The sequence below is a fragment of the Knufia obscura genome, assembly GCF_036327395.1.
Source record: "Knufia obscura strain CCFEE 5817 isolate CBS 148926 chromosome Unknown scaffold_3, whole genome shotgun sequence".
In the NCBI taxonomy this organism is placed as follows: domain Eukaryota; kingdom Fungi; phylum Ascomycota; class Eurotiomycetes; order Chaetothyriales; family Trichomeriaceae; genus Knufia; species Knufia obscura.
In genome coordinates, this window is record NW_027042689.1 from 1,956,855 (window position 1) to 1,970,359 (window position 13,505).

Consider the following 13,505-nt stretch of genomic DNA (forward strand, 5'->3'; position numbering starts at 1 on the left):
CGGGTCAATGACTCTCTTGGGATGTCAGCCATCCCCTTTCAGGTCGAAGCTACCGTTGAGGCATTTCCACGAAGCCCAGAACAGGCGGTATGCAAATCGTGAAAGCAGAGGATCATGCTGAATCGGGTTCACATGATACTAATGTGCAATAGGCATGGATATGCGGGGAGTCTTCGTTCAAAGATAGGAACGGGCGGGAAGAGATGTTAAACTGGCGAGACTGGTTGGGTGCAAGAGCAAGTTCGGAACACTTGCCACAGTTCAGGCTTGTGACCTCAAGTTCCTCCAAGACATCTGGGAAAGTTTAAGCGGATAAATTACAAGCGTATGTATCTGATTGTAACAGCCTTGCGTTCATCGTCTCAATATCTTCGACGACAACAGAACTCCGAGATATTGAGCATCACCGCACGTCCAACCATCGACTTAGAGGCGGCACTCACCTTGCGATTCTCTGGTTGGTGATTTGGATACTTTTTATCCCGGCAGCCTAGCATCCGGATGAGATGGTGAACGCAGCGAAGCGCATGCGTGCGCTGACTGACAAGGTGAATTGTTAGGATTAGATACCAAGGGATGATGCTGATGATAGTAGTTGTTCCATATCAAGAATGGCGCTGGATCAGTAGTTCTTCCCGAATCGTCACAAGCCCTCCTCAAGTCGATATATATGCGCGTGCCCACCGGACCCTATCCGAACAAAGAATACTATTGGGGCGGTCGAGATTTCTGGCACGGAGAACTGAAAAGACTGAAGTACTGGAATCCGACTCTCAGGACAGAAATTGAAACGATACGGAATGGCGAAAACGAGCCCATGTATCTTACGGTCGAATATGAGTCCACAGATCGAGAAGCCCTTTCACAGCTCAAGGCATACCCATTGCCGAAACCTCAGCTGAAGGTGAAGCCGAGAGCGAACAACAAAACAGAGCAGCAGGAGCAGGAGCAGAATCTAAGGGAACAGAGATCAGCCGCAGATCCTGACCCACGGAAAGCCCAGCCAGCCGCGCAGCCCAGATCTGTCGTGGAAGGACTGGGATACCACCATCTGCAAAAGTTGACACCAAGCCCGAAGACCCTACAGCCAGTGAAACTAACACCCGAGATCCTATCTCATGCTCCCAGCGACGAAATCAAGGTCAAGGCACAACCAGTAGCAGATGCATCATCACCTCAGACTACATCTCCTCCACAAACCACCTACAGCAGATCCCTCACAATACCCTTGGCTGGTGTACGTCACACCGAGATCTGGAACTGGATACGGCAACATACTGGTCTTCCAGACCACAGAAGGATACCAGCTCCCGAGATGGCAGAATGGCAGAAAGTAGCCGACCACAACCGACAAGCAGCCAAGGACAGGAAGCTGGTCAAGACTGGCATTGATGCCATGAAGAGAGAACAGTTGGAGTTGAAGAAGGCTAGGGAAGCAGCCGAGAGAATGGCTGCTGAGGCTACGTAGGTGTACATTATCAGATTAGGAGCTTTCTTCATAGATTTGTACAAAATGCACGCATTCTCGGATCAGGTGCCTTTAGCGTGCCAATCACGAGAAGTTCTCGGATTGTTCTACGGGCCTTCCACGGCTTTGAGGTCAAACATGGTGACACGAAAGATCACTGCAGGCTACTCAAAGCCCATATGCCAGGCTGCTTGAGCTATAGGATGCCACTGTTCAAATTGACCCGACCGTGCCCTTGCGCGTGCCATGCAAGACACACAACGAACACACACATACACCGCAACGCAAACCAAATACATCTACACCACCCACTTAAACCTCCTCAAATACTCATAGTTCGGAATTTCCCTCTCCACTAACCCCCTCAACGTCCTCGCCGTCTCCTCATCAAACTCCTCCGTCCACTCAGCAGTCAACCTATCCAAATCAATACCCATCTCCGCCGGCTACAAGACGCATTCATTAGTCTCATTCACACAGCACAGTAACCACCCACAACCAAACAACCAAACATACCTTCTCCGCCCTCTGAATCCCCGTAGACTCAAGCATATCCTGAAAAAACGCCCTCGCCAGCGCCGACGGCGGCCACTCCTCCTCAGGCGTAGGTTCCCATTCATACTGCACGCCACCCTTATCGATGCCGACGTAGTCGCATACCCGCTCCGCTACAGCTTGGGTATGATATATCAGGTCTACCGACTCGATGAGCAGCGGTACCTGCTCCGCTGGGTACGCAGTCACATCCGGGTCCTCAGACACAGACACGGGTAACCCCCGACGCCTCAGATACGAGTCAAACACAAGCCGCGTCCACTCCAGACTCGTCAGGATGCGGAAGGATGCGTCCGTGGCCGCGTTGTGCAGGATGTCGCGTTGCTTGCGGTAGAAGGATGGGATACTTAGGGTGGGGTGGCGGATGAGGAAGATGGGTGTTACGGAGTCGAGGAAGGGGGTCGTGAAGGCTGTTGGGTTTGCGAGGAGGGAGGGAGGTTGGGGGGTTAGGCTGAGCCACTTGGTGGTTATGGGGGGTGGGACGATGCACATTGAGTGGTCTTTTATCCAGGGGGTTTTGCCCTGTGGTGGGTGGGAGTTAGCTGGGTAATTAGTTACTCATTCAGGAGATGTTATGTCCGCCGTCTGCAAGAACATGGGTACGATGCCTACCTTCTCCAGTATGTCCTTGACGCTCTCCTCGATTTTCGCTGCACCATCTTGATACGTCGTGGGCTGGAACATGCCCGTTCCCGATGCATTAGCCGTCTCCATGAGGTCAGTATAAGACTCCTGTATCTTGTCGCTTGCTTTCCGCCCTCGCCATAGGGACTCTGGACCGTAAATCGACGGGCCCATCATGCTCATGAAGATGTGCTCGAGCTGTGGGTGAGCCATCCATAGCTTGCCGAAGACTTGGGAGCATGTTCGTGGGCTGTCGATTACGTAGACGGGGCGGGTGGTTGTGCCGCTGGTTTGTTCCATTGCCATTGTTGCTGCGAGGGTGGGCTTCTGGGTATTGCTGTGTTCATGGTGGACGTCGTGTTGCGGTTCCCTTATGTGTTGGAGCGGCTGGTAGGGTTCTCCTGAGGTTGCGAGAGTCGGACATGTCGGCCTTGCCCTGCTGTTAGGCGGCCGATCATAATAGCTCGCCTGAGGTGCCACTCCACGTAACGATGTGTATGTATGCAACGACGGGCAATAACGGGTTGGCAGTACCATGCTCGAACGACGTTGTTATCAATCCGAAGTATCGAATCCGAGGTGCAAGGGCGCGAGCTTGTCGTGAACCTGCTATTGCTTAGTGTGTCCATTTGACAAACATGTTGCTTGCCCGAAGTGCTTTGGAGAGCATCTTCCATAGCAATGGCAGCGTGTGTTAGCACATGTGGAGATAAGGCGTCCGTCTCGCGCCATATTTGTCTTCATTCCTGCTATAGTGCTTGCTAAACCTTTAACCAGCTGAGATCTGTCTCGGACGACTCAGCATGTAGGGCTGAAGCAAGGATCGCGTTGCAGCACTGCAGTCAGTAGAATCAAGGCCGCCGTGGGTACCTTTGTGCCTGGTGAGGTAGAGATGAGATCGTCACCGACCATTCCAATCTTGTGCTGAACACACGACTTGGCCGGCCTACCTTCCTAAGTTTGTGCTGGGACTGGCCACTTTGAGTGTCCACGATGAGTCTAATGAACGACTACGAACGGTGATTATGATTGGCCATAATCGGTCACAGGTGCACCGTTCGTGTATGGAACACGCAGCTCTGTTTGGGCGAGCATAGCATTTTCATGACAGACTATGTGTTGCTAAATGGTCCATCTTCACCTTCACATCAGGGTATGTCGGCGGAAACCTTCCGTAGGCTCGCAGGAGAATGCTGAAGTGGTCGATTGGAAATTAGATCACCCAAATCTTATGACCACCTGGGATTTAGAACGTCAAAGTAGCACCCGCAGTGCCAACAACGGCAGCCTTGACCGCAGCTGAACCCAGCAAAGTGTACTCGTATGGCACAGATGCGTCGCCTGCAGCTGCAGTATTTTCACCGCTGCCAAAATCATTGTCGTTAGAAACAGCGAATCCGTCGTCACCAACAGCATACAATGGCTTCTCAACATCGACGAATTGGTTCGACTCCACCAAGAGCTGAGCACCCAAGCGGGTGTTGATGGCATCGTTCATCTTCTCGTAGTAGTTGTTGAAGATGTGGCCGGTACCAAACCGGAAAGAGGGACCTCGAGAATTGATGTCGTAGAAGTAGTTGTTGGCGTAGGTGACTGTGAGGTGACCAGTGTCTTCATCGCCGTTGTTGTCGGAGTGGCCGACGAGAGAAGCCTTCCAGTGGTTATGGAAGTAGTTGTTTGTGATGGAGATCCAGTCGGCTGCGTGGGTGACGTCGCAGAGGCCGCCGTACAGATCTTTGTCGTCCTGTGTGAAGTCACCTTGAACATCGCAGTGATCGATCCAGACATTGGTGGCTTCGTTGATGCCAATAGCGTCGCCATTGTCTGCAAGGACCTTGTCGATCGACAGGTTTCGAACAATAACATTGGAGACGCCCTTGATGGTCAACCCGACGCCTTTGAGAATAGCGCTTGAATCAGCGCCGAGAATGGTCTTGTCAGAAGTGACCTTGACAGTATCCGCACCAGAGATAGTACCGGACACGATACAGACGGCAGGACCATCCTGGCTTGCGCAATCCTGGAGGGCAGAGAGACTGGTTACTTCAGTGGCTGCTGTACTTCCGCCACCAGTTGTGCCACCATTTTGAGTAGCATAACCGACGGAAGCAGCTTCAGCAGCATCGGCGCGTTTGAAGATAGCTCGAGCAGAGGTGGTAGTGCTGAGAGCGCTAATGGCCAAGGCCATGGTCTGAATTGATGCCTTCATGGTGAGGTGGAATAGCTGTGGAAGTATTGAGATTCGACGATCAACGTGAAACGAATGGAAGTCGTCACCGGGACGGATGCGTGCAATGAACGAATGAATGGGACAGTTGGAGTGCGAGGGAGAGGGAGGAGGACGACCTCAGACAGAGATGGTGGTGCCGCGAATTAAGTACATTACCTTGGATAGACCGACATTAGCTGTTCGGAGTTCCAATGTACTCGAATAGCTGCCCGGCGACTCATATTCATTGATCTCCTGGTACTGCAATCCTCAACCGAACATTCGGCTCGAAGCCCGGGGAACCGCTGGAGTCAACACCAATGTATCTCACGAGTCAGGGCATCTCTAGACAGTGAGACTCGATATGCGAGATGCCAGGACTACAGACAAGACACGATGATGCCGGGAAAGACTTCGCGGACCGACCACACGATGCTTGGTGATGCACTGCAGGAAATCATGAAGCGAGATGGACGGAGGATGCAGACCGGAATACGAAACAATGCCAAGAACGGTTGTGTCGCGTCGGAAGGAGTGATGATCTAGCCGCTTTTGGCCTGGGTCAACATGCCGGAGCTGCCTGTCCAGAGCGTCGCAGAGTCTCTACTCAGCATTGTGGTCAACAGAGCCGTGTTGATAGTTTTGAAGTATTGTACGCAGTGGGAACATTAGGATGCTCACACACGTGTGCTGGGGTGCCCAAGCAGCAACTCGAATCGACAGCTCTTGCTCGAAGTGGAAGACCCCATGCGAGACTGCGCCGTTTTGTCAAAGGCTTGAAGCGACACCAGAAGCGCGAGTGATGGCGGCGACCAACATTTATCTCCACACGAATTGGTCCGGTTGCGCGTAGTAGAAGGCGGGCTGCCGTCACGAAAAGGAGCAATCAAGAAAGATGCGACACGCGACGCCGCCGAAGGATCGAAAGTGAGTTTCCAAGGTGTTGCTGCTCATATGCATTCAATTCTGGCTCAAGGGAAACTGAACATGCGCCCTTCATTACTGCAAGGAACGATATGAGGTCGCCACATGAGGAAGAGTGAATACCACCACTGCATCCTATTCGTCCGGCACAGTGCCGCTGCCGGCCCTCGAATATGTCTTCTGTTGCCTGAGCAGGAGATACTTCATACTCAATTCGACGTTCATTGAGCAAGATCACGATCGTGTGGAGTGTCACGGACCGTGCATCACGACGCGCAAAGGCAATCCGAGAACGATCTCAGGTACAGGCCGTGAGACATCAGTCGGGCAAGGTCTAGAACGTCGCCGATGGACCAATCCGAACGCGCGTTCGGATCATGAAAGCCGGGACCAAAGGGTAACCTTGCCAGACCAGCTTACATGTGACTAGTGCACGGTTGCACACACTTTCCTTTGTGATTGATTTACAGCTTACTCTGCACTGAAGGTCTAGACCGCCCTTCTGATTTGAGCTCCACAAGCAGAACACCCTCAGCAACATCATCTCCCTCCTCACTCTCAATCTCGATCACCCAATCCACGATGCCAGAACGTGGACTACGGATCTCAAGTTCCATCTTCATCTGCTTGACAAACGCGATGATATCTCCCTCTTTGATCTCATCCCCCTCATCGACCAGAAGTTCAATCAGCTTGCCACTCATCGGCACGACGACGTGATTCTTGTCGTTAGCATCACCTCTTCGATGTGTGGACGCTGTGGCACCGGCCGACGAGGTCGTGCTTGCAATCGTGGCCTTGAATGAGAGTGGCTTCTGACCGGGTGCAGTGAAAGATATGTCCGCAACCATTGCCTCAGGGAACTCATTCCGAACAAGTCTGTTTATGCTGAGATGGTGTGCATCTTTCCCAGTCTGATCGGAACCCTCGAGATGCAACGTCCAAGCGTCGCCTTTCCTGAGTGAGACACTGGCGTTCGCCAGGCCTTGTGTTTGTGCCGCAGAGGATAGAAATTGTGGCAGACCGGCTGTGGCAGATTCAATCTTACTTCCGATTTCTTGCCCTTTACTCACTAGTGTTTGCATGTTGTTTTCTAGCCACTTTGTGTCTGCTTCTCCGGCGCAGAACTGACTGTCAGCCACGATTGCGCGAAGCAAGTCGATGTTGGTCTTTACACCGCTGACTCGTGTCTCTGCTAGTGCTCTTCGGGCTTTTGCCATTGTCTGTTCCCACGTCGGAGCTGTCACGATAATCTTCGCCATCATATTGTCGAAATCTGCGCCCACTGACCCTCCCTTCGAGAGATGACTGTCCACTCGAATACCATTCCCACTTGGTATAACCACATCGGCAACCTTACCAATGCTGAGGGCGAAGTTCGAGCTCGGGTCTTCAGCACATAACCTGAGCTGTATCGACGACGCTTGTGGATGATCTCTTGCTTGCGATACGTCACCAAGTCTGTGATTTTCCTCTTCTTGCTGCCCTTGTGCAATCAGAAGCTGTTCTCTGACCAAGTCTACACCCCTGATACATTCGGAAATGGTATGTTCGACCTGTATCCGCGGATTAATCTCTAAGAAGAAAAACTCGCCACTCTTCACATTCGCCAGGTACTCGAAAGTGCCCAGACCCAGATATTGCAGCCTGCTAGACATGGACATAGCACTCTCGATCACCTGTCCCACCGTCTTCCTGTCCCGAACGGGCGTCGGAGCGACTTCGACAATCTTCTGGAAGCGTCTCTGCACAGAACAGTCTCTTTCCCACAGGTGCTTAACGCCGCCTTTTCCGTCACCAATAATCTGCACCTCAATGTGCTTGAAGCCGCGGACCGCAGCCTGCTCAGCAAACACTGTTTTCGATGGCGACTCGCCAACACACCGTTCGACTGCGTTCTGTAGCTGACTTTCATCCTCAACTAGCCGAATGCCCCTGCCACCACCACCATCAACAGCCTTGATCATGATCGGGTAGCCAACACCCTGAGCGAAGCCTTTCACCTCACCAACACTGCTAGTCGGCTTCCTCATAGCCTTCAAAACCGGCACCCCACATTCCTCCGCTAACGCTTTGGCTTTCAGCTTATCCCCAGTCCGTTCGAGCACTTCCCATCCTGGGCCAACGACCATAACATTCGCCTCCTCCCACATCCGTCTCGAGAACTCAGCACTCTCCGACAGAAAGCCGTAGCCCGGATGAATAGCATCTATGCTATTTTCCTTGGCGATCTTGATGATGCTGTTGATGTCCATGTAGATTTCCGGCGAGACGATTTTGATAGCATGATGCGGTCTTCCGAGTGTTACGTGGGTGGTGTCTGTGTCAGTGTAGAGTGCGAATGTTGTTGGTGGTGTGGGTAGTTCGTGGCATGCTTGTAGTATTCGGATTGCTATTTCGCCACGGTTGACGACTAGGAGGCGCTTGATGGGGCGTTGTTGGGGTGGCATGTTGGTGGTAGGAAGATCTTGATGGGCGTGAAGCCAGAGCTTGCCAACTGACTACTACAGCCCGAGCCTCTGGTCGTTTGACTGCACCTTGCCTTGAAGTAGCGAAATAGCCTGGCGGTATAAATTTACACCAATGTAATGACTTCTAGTTGATCAATTCCGGCTCAGATTCTGCTTGGTCTGTTGTGTAAATTGTACCGTCTGGCATCCGGACTCTATGTCCTGTCTATGGTTGTCTATCAGGTGCAGAGCTAGAAAACAGCTGTTCCGAGGATGTAGACAGAACAATAGGTCTCACGGCACTGCCAATGCATGGCGGAGATACCCCACAACCCCGGATTGGTTGGAGCTGCCATCGAGGAGCCGAGGTAAGAACGTCAACTTGAACCTCGAGCACTTCATAGCGGACCCTTAGCCGACATAGAGACTCGGACAACACGTACACAGTTGTCGTTCGTATTGAACACATCGTCCGACAATGACAGCGCCCATCACGTCTTCTTCACACACGATATGACCTACAGATCGGCATCGATTTTGTAGTAGACCGTGAACACCAGATACTTCAAGGCGAGACCAGGACCTGCCACTTCAAAGCTTGCCAACAGTTTCCACCAACAGTTACCGACTCAGACGTGCTTACTCCAACAGCTTGAGAGCTAGATATCCAGCATCAGCCATCATGGGCAAAAAGATCGCCGACGATCCAGTTTACAACCAGCCCAAAGGCTATTCAAGCTCATCCAACCAACCAAGCCAATCGGAAGGAATCGCTGATGATCCAGTCTACAACCAGCCCAAGAAGGGATCAAGCAGCAACAATGCAGACTACCCTTCCGAGTCTCAGAAGCCTAGAGAGCGAGATGGCCTAGGCGAGGTGACAGAAGATCCTACTTATGACCAGCCACAGACCAAATCTTCAGACTCTAATGCCATTGCCGATGATCCAACATACAACCAGCCGAAAAGCGCATCATCGGGCGGCAATGATAACACAGCATCGGAGCCACAAGCTCCTCGCAAACGAGATGGCAAAGGTGAAGTGACAGAAGATCCTACTTATGACCAGCCACAAACTGGTCCTTCAAGCTCATCCGACTCAAAACCCATCGCCGATGATCCAACGTACAACCAACCAAAAGGTAGCGACAACGACCAATCCTCAGAGATAGCAGACGACCCAACATACAACCAGCCAGGCGCCAAAGACACGACCAATCAGTCCCCCTCCCAACAACCCCCACCCAAGCAAGACGGCAAAGGCGAAGTAACCGAAGACCCGACCTACAACCAGCCCGGTGCCACCGAGTCCCAGTCACAATCCAACGCCCAATCCCGCGCCTCAACCCGCCTCTCCCAACTAACCTCCCAAATCGCTCCCTCCCCGACCGAATCCGAAGCCACTCCGCCCACATCAAACACCTCCAAACCCCGCAAACCCCAACGCAAAAAGAACCAAGACTACCAAACCCTCCTCCCCGCCGACCACAGCGACATAATGACCCACATCTCCACCATGCAATCCCACGCCCGCAACCCACCCCCCGATCACCGCGGCTACACCCGCCAAAAAGCCGCCGGCAAAATGACCGCGCGGGAACGCATAACCACCCTCCTAAACCCCGGCTCATTCCGCGAGGTAGGCAGCATCACCGGCACCACGAAATGGAGTGTTGATTCTGACAATCCACTCAGGGAGAACGTCGAGGATTTCATCCCCAGTAATAACCCGCAGGGGTTCGGGAGCGTGACGTGTGCGAGGACGGGTAATGGGAAGAAGGTGGTACGGCAGGTGTATCTGACGAGCGACGATTTTAGTATTCGTGGTGGACATGCCGATGGACATAACGGGCTGAAGACGCTTTATGGTGAGAAGTTGGCGTTGAGGTTGAAGGTGCCGGTTGTGAAGCTTGTGGATGGGAGTAGTGGGGGTGGGAGTGTGACGACGATTCAGACGCAGGGGTATAGTTACCTCCCGCATGTCACGATTTTGAGGACCGTGATGATGCAGCTTAATGCGGGCATACCGAATTTGGGCGCTGTGGTTGGGCCGGCGATTGGGTTGGGGTTTGCACGGGTGGTGAGCACGCATTTTAGTGTTATGGCGGCGGATATTGGGAGTGCGTTTAATGCGGGGCCGAAGGTTGTTGAGGGGGCGACGTTTGAGGAGGGACTTAGTTTTCAGGATTTGGGCGGGCCGTGGGTGCATTGTTGTAATGGGACGATTGATAATATGGCGAGGGATGAGGCGGAGTGTTATGAGCAGATTCGGACTGTGTTGGGGTTTTTGCCGAGTTGTGGGGCGTTGGAGGCGCCGCCGTGTCTTGAGGAGGGGTGGAGTGGTGATGAGGTGGGGAGGGAGGATGTCAGTTTGAGGAGTATTATCAGTAGGAAGAAGAATAGGATGTATGATCCGTATAGGATTATTGAGAGTGTTGTTGATAGGACTTCGTGGTTTGAGATTGGGAGGTTGTGGGGACGGACTGGGATTGTTGGGTTGGCGAGGTTAGGGGGACGGCCGGTGGCGATATTGTCGAATAATTGTGAGGTTAATGGGGGTGCGCTTGATGCTGCTGGGAGTCAGAAGTTGATGAAGATGATCAAGTTTGCTGATATCTTCAATTTGCCGATTGTGCAGTTTGTTGATGTTCGTAAGTACAATCCCTTCCCTGAGATCTCGAGCTGGTGCTGACAAGATAACAGCTGGATATGCGATCGGCACTGTTGCAGAAAGATCGGGAGTGATGAAATGGGGTGTTGAGCTAGGGAAGGCATACTACACCTCGACCACCCCAATCTTCACTGTACTGACCCGGCGGGCATATGGTGTTGCTGGTGGTATTATGCTTGACAGTCGTGAGCCTTGGATGAGAATTGCCTGGCCATCTGCAAATTGGGGTTCGCTGCCTCTGGACGGTGGCATTGAGGTGGGTCACCGACACGAACTCAAGACCATTCGAGAACAAGCAGAAAAAGAAAAGCCGGGAAGTGGAGAAGAAGCATTCAAGAAGAAGTACAAAGAGCTTGATGAAATGTATGTGAGATTGATGAACCCTGTGAGGACGGCCAACGTCTTCAACGTGGAGGAGATCGTTGATCCGAAGGATACGAGGAAGATTTGCTGTCGTTGGGTGAAGGAGATGTATGGCCTGGTGATGAAAGAACGGCTAGCAGATAGAGCTTCTGGCAAGATTGTGCCCGTATTTTCATAGGCGTAGGCAATTGCACCTTCTTGCGCCTATCGATGGCTCGCCATAGGAAGGACGTTCGCTAGCGACCATAGAGTCTTTCTGGATGCTGATTCTGTGCGACTTGTGTCAAGCCTGACAAGCTGGCCAAGAGACTGCCTCGCCTACAAGGGTCGTCTGATTGCTCCTGAAGTCAGGACCTGCACCAAGCGAAAAGCATCGTCGCTGCGCGCTATGCTGTCGTTCAGCTCCTGTAGTATCTCACGGTCGAAGTGACGATGTTTCGGTCTGCTACTCTCACACAACTTTCCCAATGCCTTGTAAGCTCAAATACACATCGGTGCCCCAACCATGCATGCTTTGTACTGCGATGCTGCCGCCAAAGTACTCGGCGTAGGCTCGACCCAATGGCAGACCGTAGCCCAAACCAGCAATGCTGCTTGGATTCCCTCCGTTCGTGATGGCGTTGAGGCCGTCGTTCATCGAATTCACACTACCCGCTTCATCAGCATTGAATGTAGTAAAGCTGTATGACCAAATATTAGGCAGCACATCTGGTGGTATACCACCTCCTCGATCACGAATTCGGATAGTGATTGTCGGAGCTGCAGAATTGATGGGACCTTGAATGCCTTCCGAGGATGTGCAATACTCGGCAAGTCCTTCCTTGGTGAAGTCCAGTGCACTTTCATCGGTCACCGCGAGCCGCTTGAGGGCGTCCAATTTGGACATGGGCACGTCTGGAGCAGCAGCTAGTGTGACTTCAATTGGATGACTTTCACTGCCCGATTCGATAGTAGCTCTGAAAGCATTCTTGATCAGCTCTGTCAATATGTATTCCAGGTGCACGGGCACATGAGCGAAAGTGGCATCGACAGAACCGTTAATGTCGATTTTTGGTCTGACACCATACTTGAACTCGCAGATATCGCCTACAAATGCCTCGCAGGACCGCACAATTCTGGCCGGCTGTATGGAGCTGTCAATGACACCAATATTGTAGGGATCCGGTTTTTGCTGCCGAGCTTCAGGTGTGGACGCCATATGCAATGCAAGATGCTGCTCGGCAATAAGTCTTGTGCCTATTCGAGCTCGCAAGTGTTGGTCTAAAAACTTGGTTATCTGTATTGGGTCGATGTATTTCCTACATTCTAAAAAACCCTGTGCCAATGTTGGGATCGTGTTTGTGTGTGTCTGCACCAGATCTGCCATAACCTCGGTGAACTTCTCCTCTTCTTCCATTGTGGATATACGCTTTTGGTAGAACGGTTCGAGAATGGAGAGGGAGTGAAGGTAGTTGTTGTAGATCTTGTTGATATGCGGGTTTGCGACCACAATGAATGGCAGGTTCCTCAGCCGCTGGATCCGGTGAGCAAGTCTGGCTGGGAGTAGGGACAAGGTGAAGTTCGCAGAGGAGAGCAGAGCATCATCGGATAGAGGTGGTTTGCCATGTCTGACGAGATCTGCTAATGTCAAGGGCCTTCGAGGCAGAGTGGCTAGTCTACTGATTTCTTGTTCGGAAATTGTAGCGCTCGATGGCATGTGAGACCATTGCTGCGTCGCCTTTGGCACAATGGCATCGAGGTTCTTCCTCGAAGCAGTGGTTTGCAACTGTCGTGTGAGGCGCAACACTCGAGCGTGATCTTGCTTCAAGCATGCAAGCATGCTGAAAGGATGGGAAGCTTACGGCTTGTTGGCCATTGTAGCACTCACATGTCGTATCGAGCAGAAGGACTATCAACAAGGTCGGCTGTAATTTAATGGTATTATCGACTCACATTAAGGCGAGGAGATGTTCTGAAATTCTTGTACTGTCGTCAAGCTTAAACCAACTGCAGCTCGGGGCGGGCAGAGCGAGGTTAGGCACCGTGACCCGCGACCAATTAGAGATTGAGGGTACGCCGGAACCTTATCTCTGGGCGCCTTCCGCACCAGGCATAACCGGAGCTACTCCCTATGCTGCATTCTATCCCTGCTAGTACGGCGAAATACTGTCAGCCGCAGTCTGCTGGCGGGAACGGAGGAAGGAACGCGATCTCGCCTCATCGTCCGGAGTAGCTAACAAGAGGCATGGTTTATTGCACAGC

The 13,505-nt window shown here is 52.2% G+C and overlaps 6 protein-coding genes across 6 annotated transcripts; 2 read left to right on the top strand and 4 right to left on the bottom strand.

The window, feature by feature from the left end:
• Positions 1-506: 506 nt before the first annotated feature.
• Positions 507-1,468, top strand: PMZ80_003798 (uncharacterized protein; the record flags this gene model as incomplete). The annotated part of the gene is made up of 2 exons (XM_064872226.1): positions 507-548; positions 596-1,468. 2 exons carry the CDS (start codon positions 507-509, stop codon positions 1,466-1,468), a joined length of 915 nt encoding a protein of 304 aa, XP_064732606.1.
• Positions 1,469-1,767: 299 nt separating this feature from the next.
• PMZ80_003799 (uncharacterized protein) lies at positions 1,768-2,953 on the bottom strand (the record flags this gene model as incomplete). The annotated part of the gene is made up of 3 exons (XM_064872227.1): positions 1,768-1,914; positions 1,985-2,545; positions 2,636-2,953. 3 exons carry the CDS (start codon positions 2,951-2,953, stop codon positions 1,768-1,770), a joined length of 1,026 nt encoding a protein of 341 aa, XP_064732607.1.
• A 940-nt stretch (positions 2,954-3,893) lies between these two features.
• Positions 3,894-4,856, bottom strand: PMZ80_003800 (uncharacterized protein; the record flags this gene model as incomplete). Its single annotated transcript, XM_064872228.1, has 1 exon — positions 3,894-4,856. One exon carries the CDS (start codon positions 4,854-4,856, stop codon positions 3,894-3,896), a length of 963 nt encoding a protein of 320 aa, XP_064732608.1.
• A 1,388-nt stretch (positions 4,857-6,244) lies between these two features.
• Positions 6,245-8,230, bottom strand: PMZ80_003801 (uncharacterized protein; the record flags this gene model as incomplete). The annotated part of the gene is made up of 1 exon (XM_064872229.1): positions 6,245-8,230. One exon carries the CDS (start codon positions 8,228-8,230, stop codon positions 6,245-6,247), a length of 1,986 nt encoding a protein of 661 aa, XP_064732609.1.
• Positions 8,231-8,912: 682 nt separating this feature from the next.
• PMZ80_003802 (uncharacterized protein) lies at positions 8,913-11,442 on the top strand (the record flags this gene model as incomplete). The annotated part of the gene is made up of 2 exons (XM_064872230.1): positions 8,913-10,881; positions 10,934-11,442. 2 exons carry the CDS (start codon positions 8,913-8,915, stop codon positions 11,440-11,442), a joined length of 2,478 nt encoding a protein of 825 aa, XP_064732610.1.
• Positions 11,443-11,715: 273 nt separating this feature from the next.
• On the bottom strand, positions 11,716-13,083 carry PMZ80_003803 (uncharacterized protein; the record flags this gene model as incomplete). Its single annotated transcript, XM_064872231.1, has 1 exon — positions 11,716-13,083. The coding sequence occupies one exon, from the start codon at positions 13,081-13,083 to the stop codon at positions 11,716-11,718; it is 1,368 nt and encodes a 455-aa protein (XP_064732611.1).
• Positions 13,084-13,505: the final 422 nt, after the last annotated feature.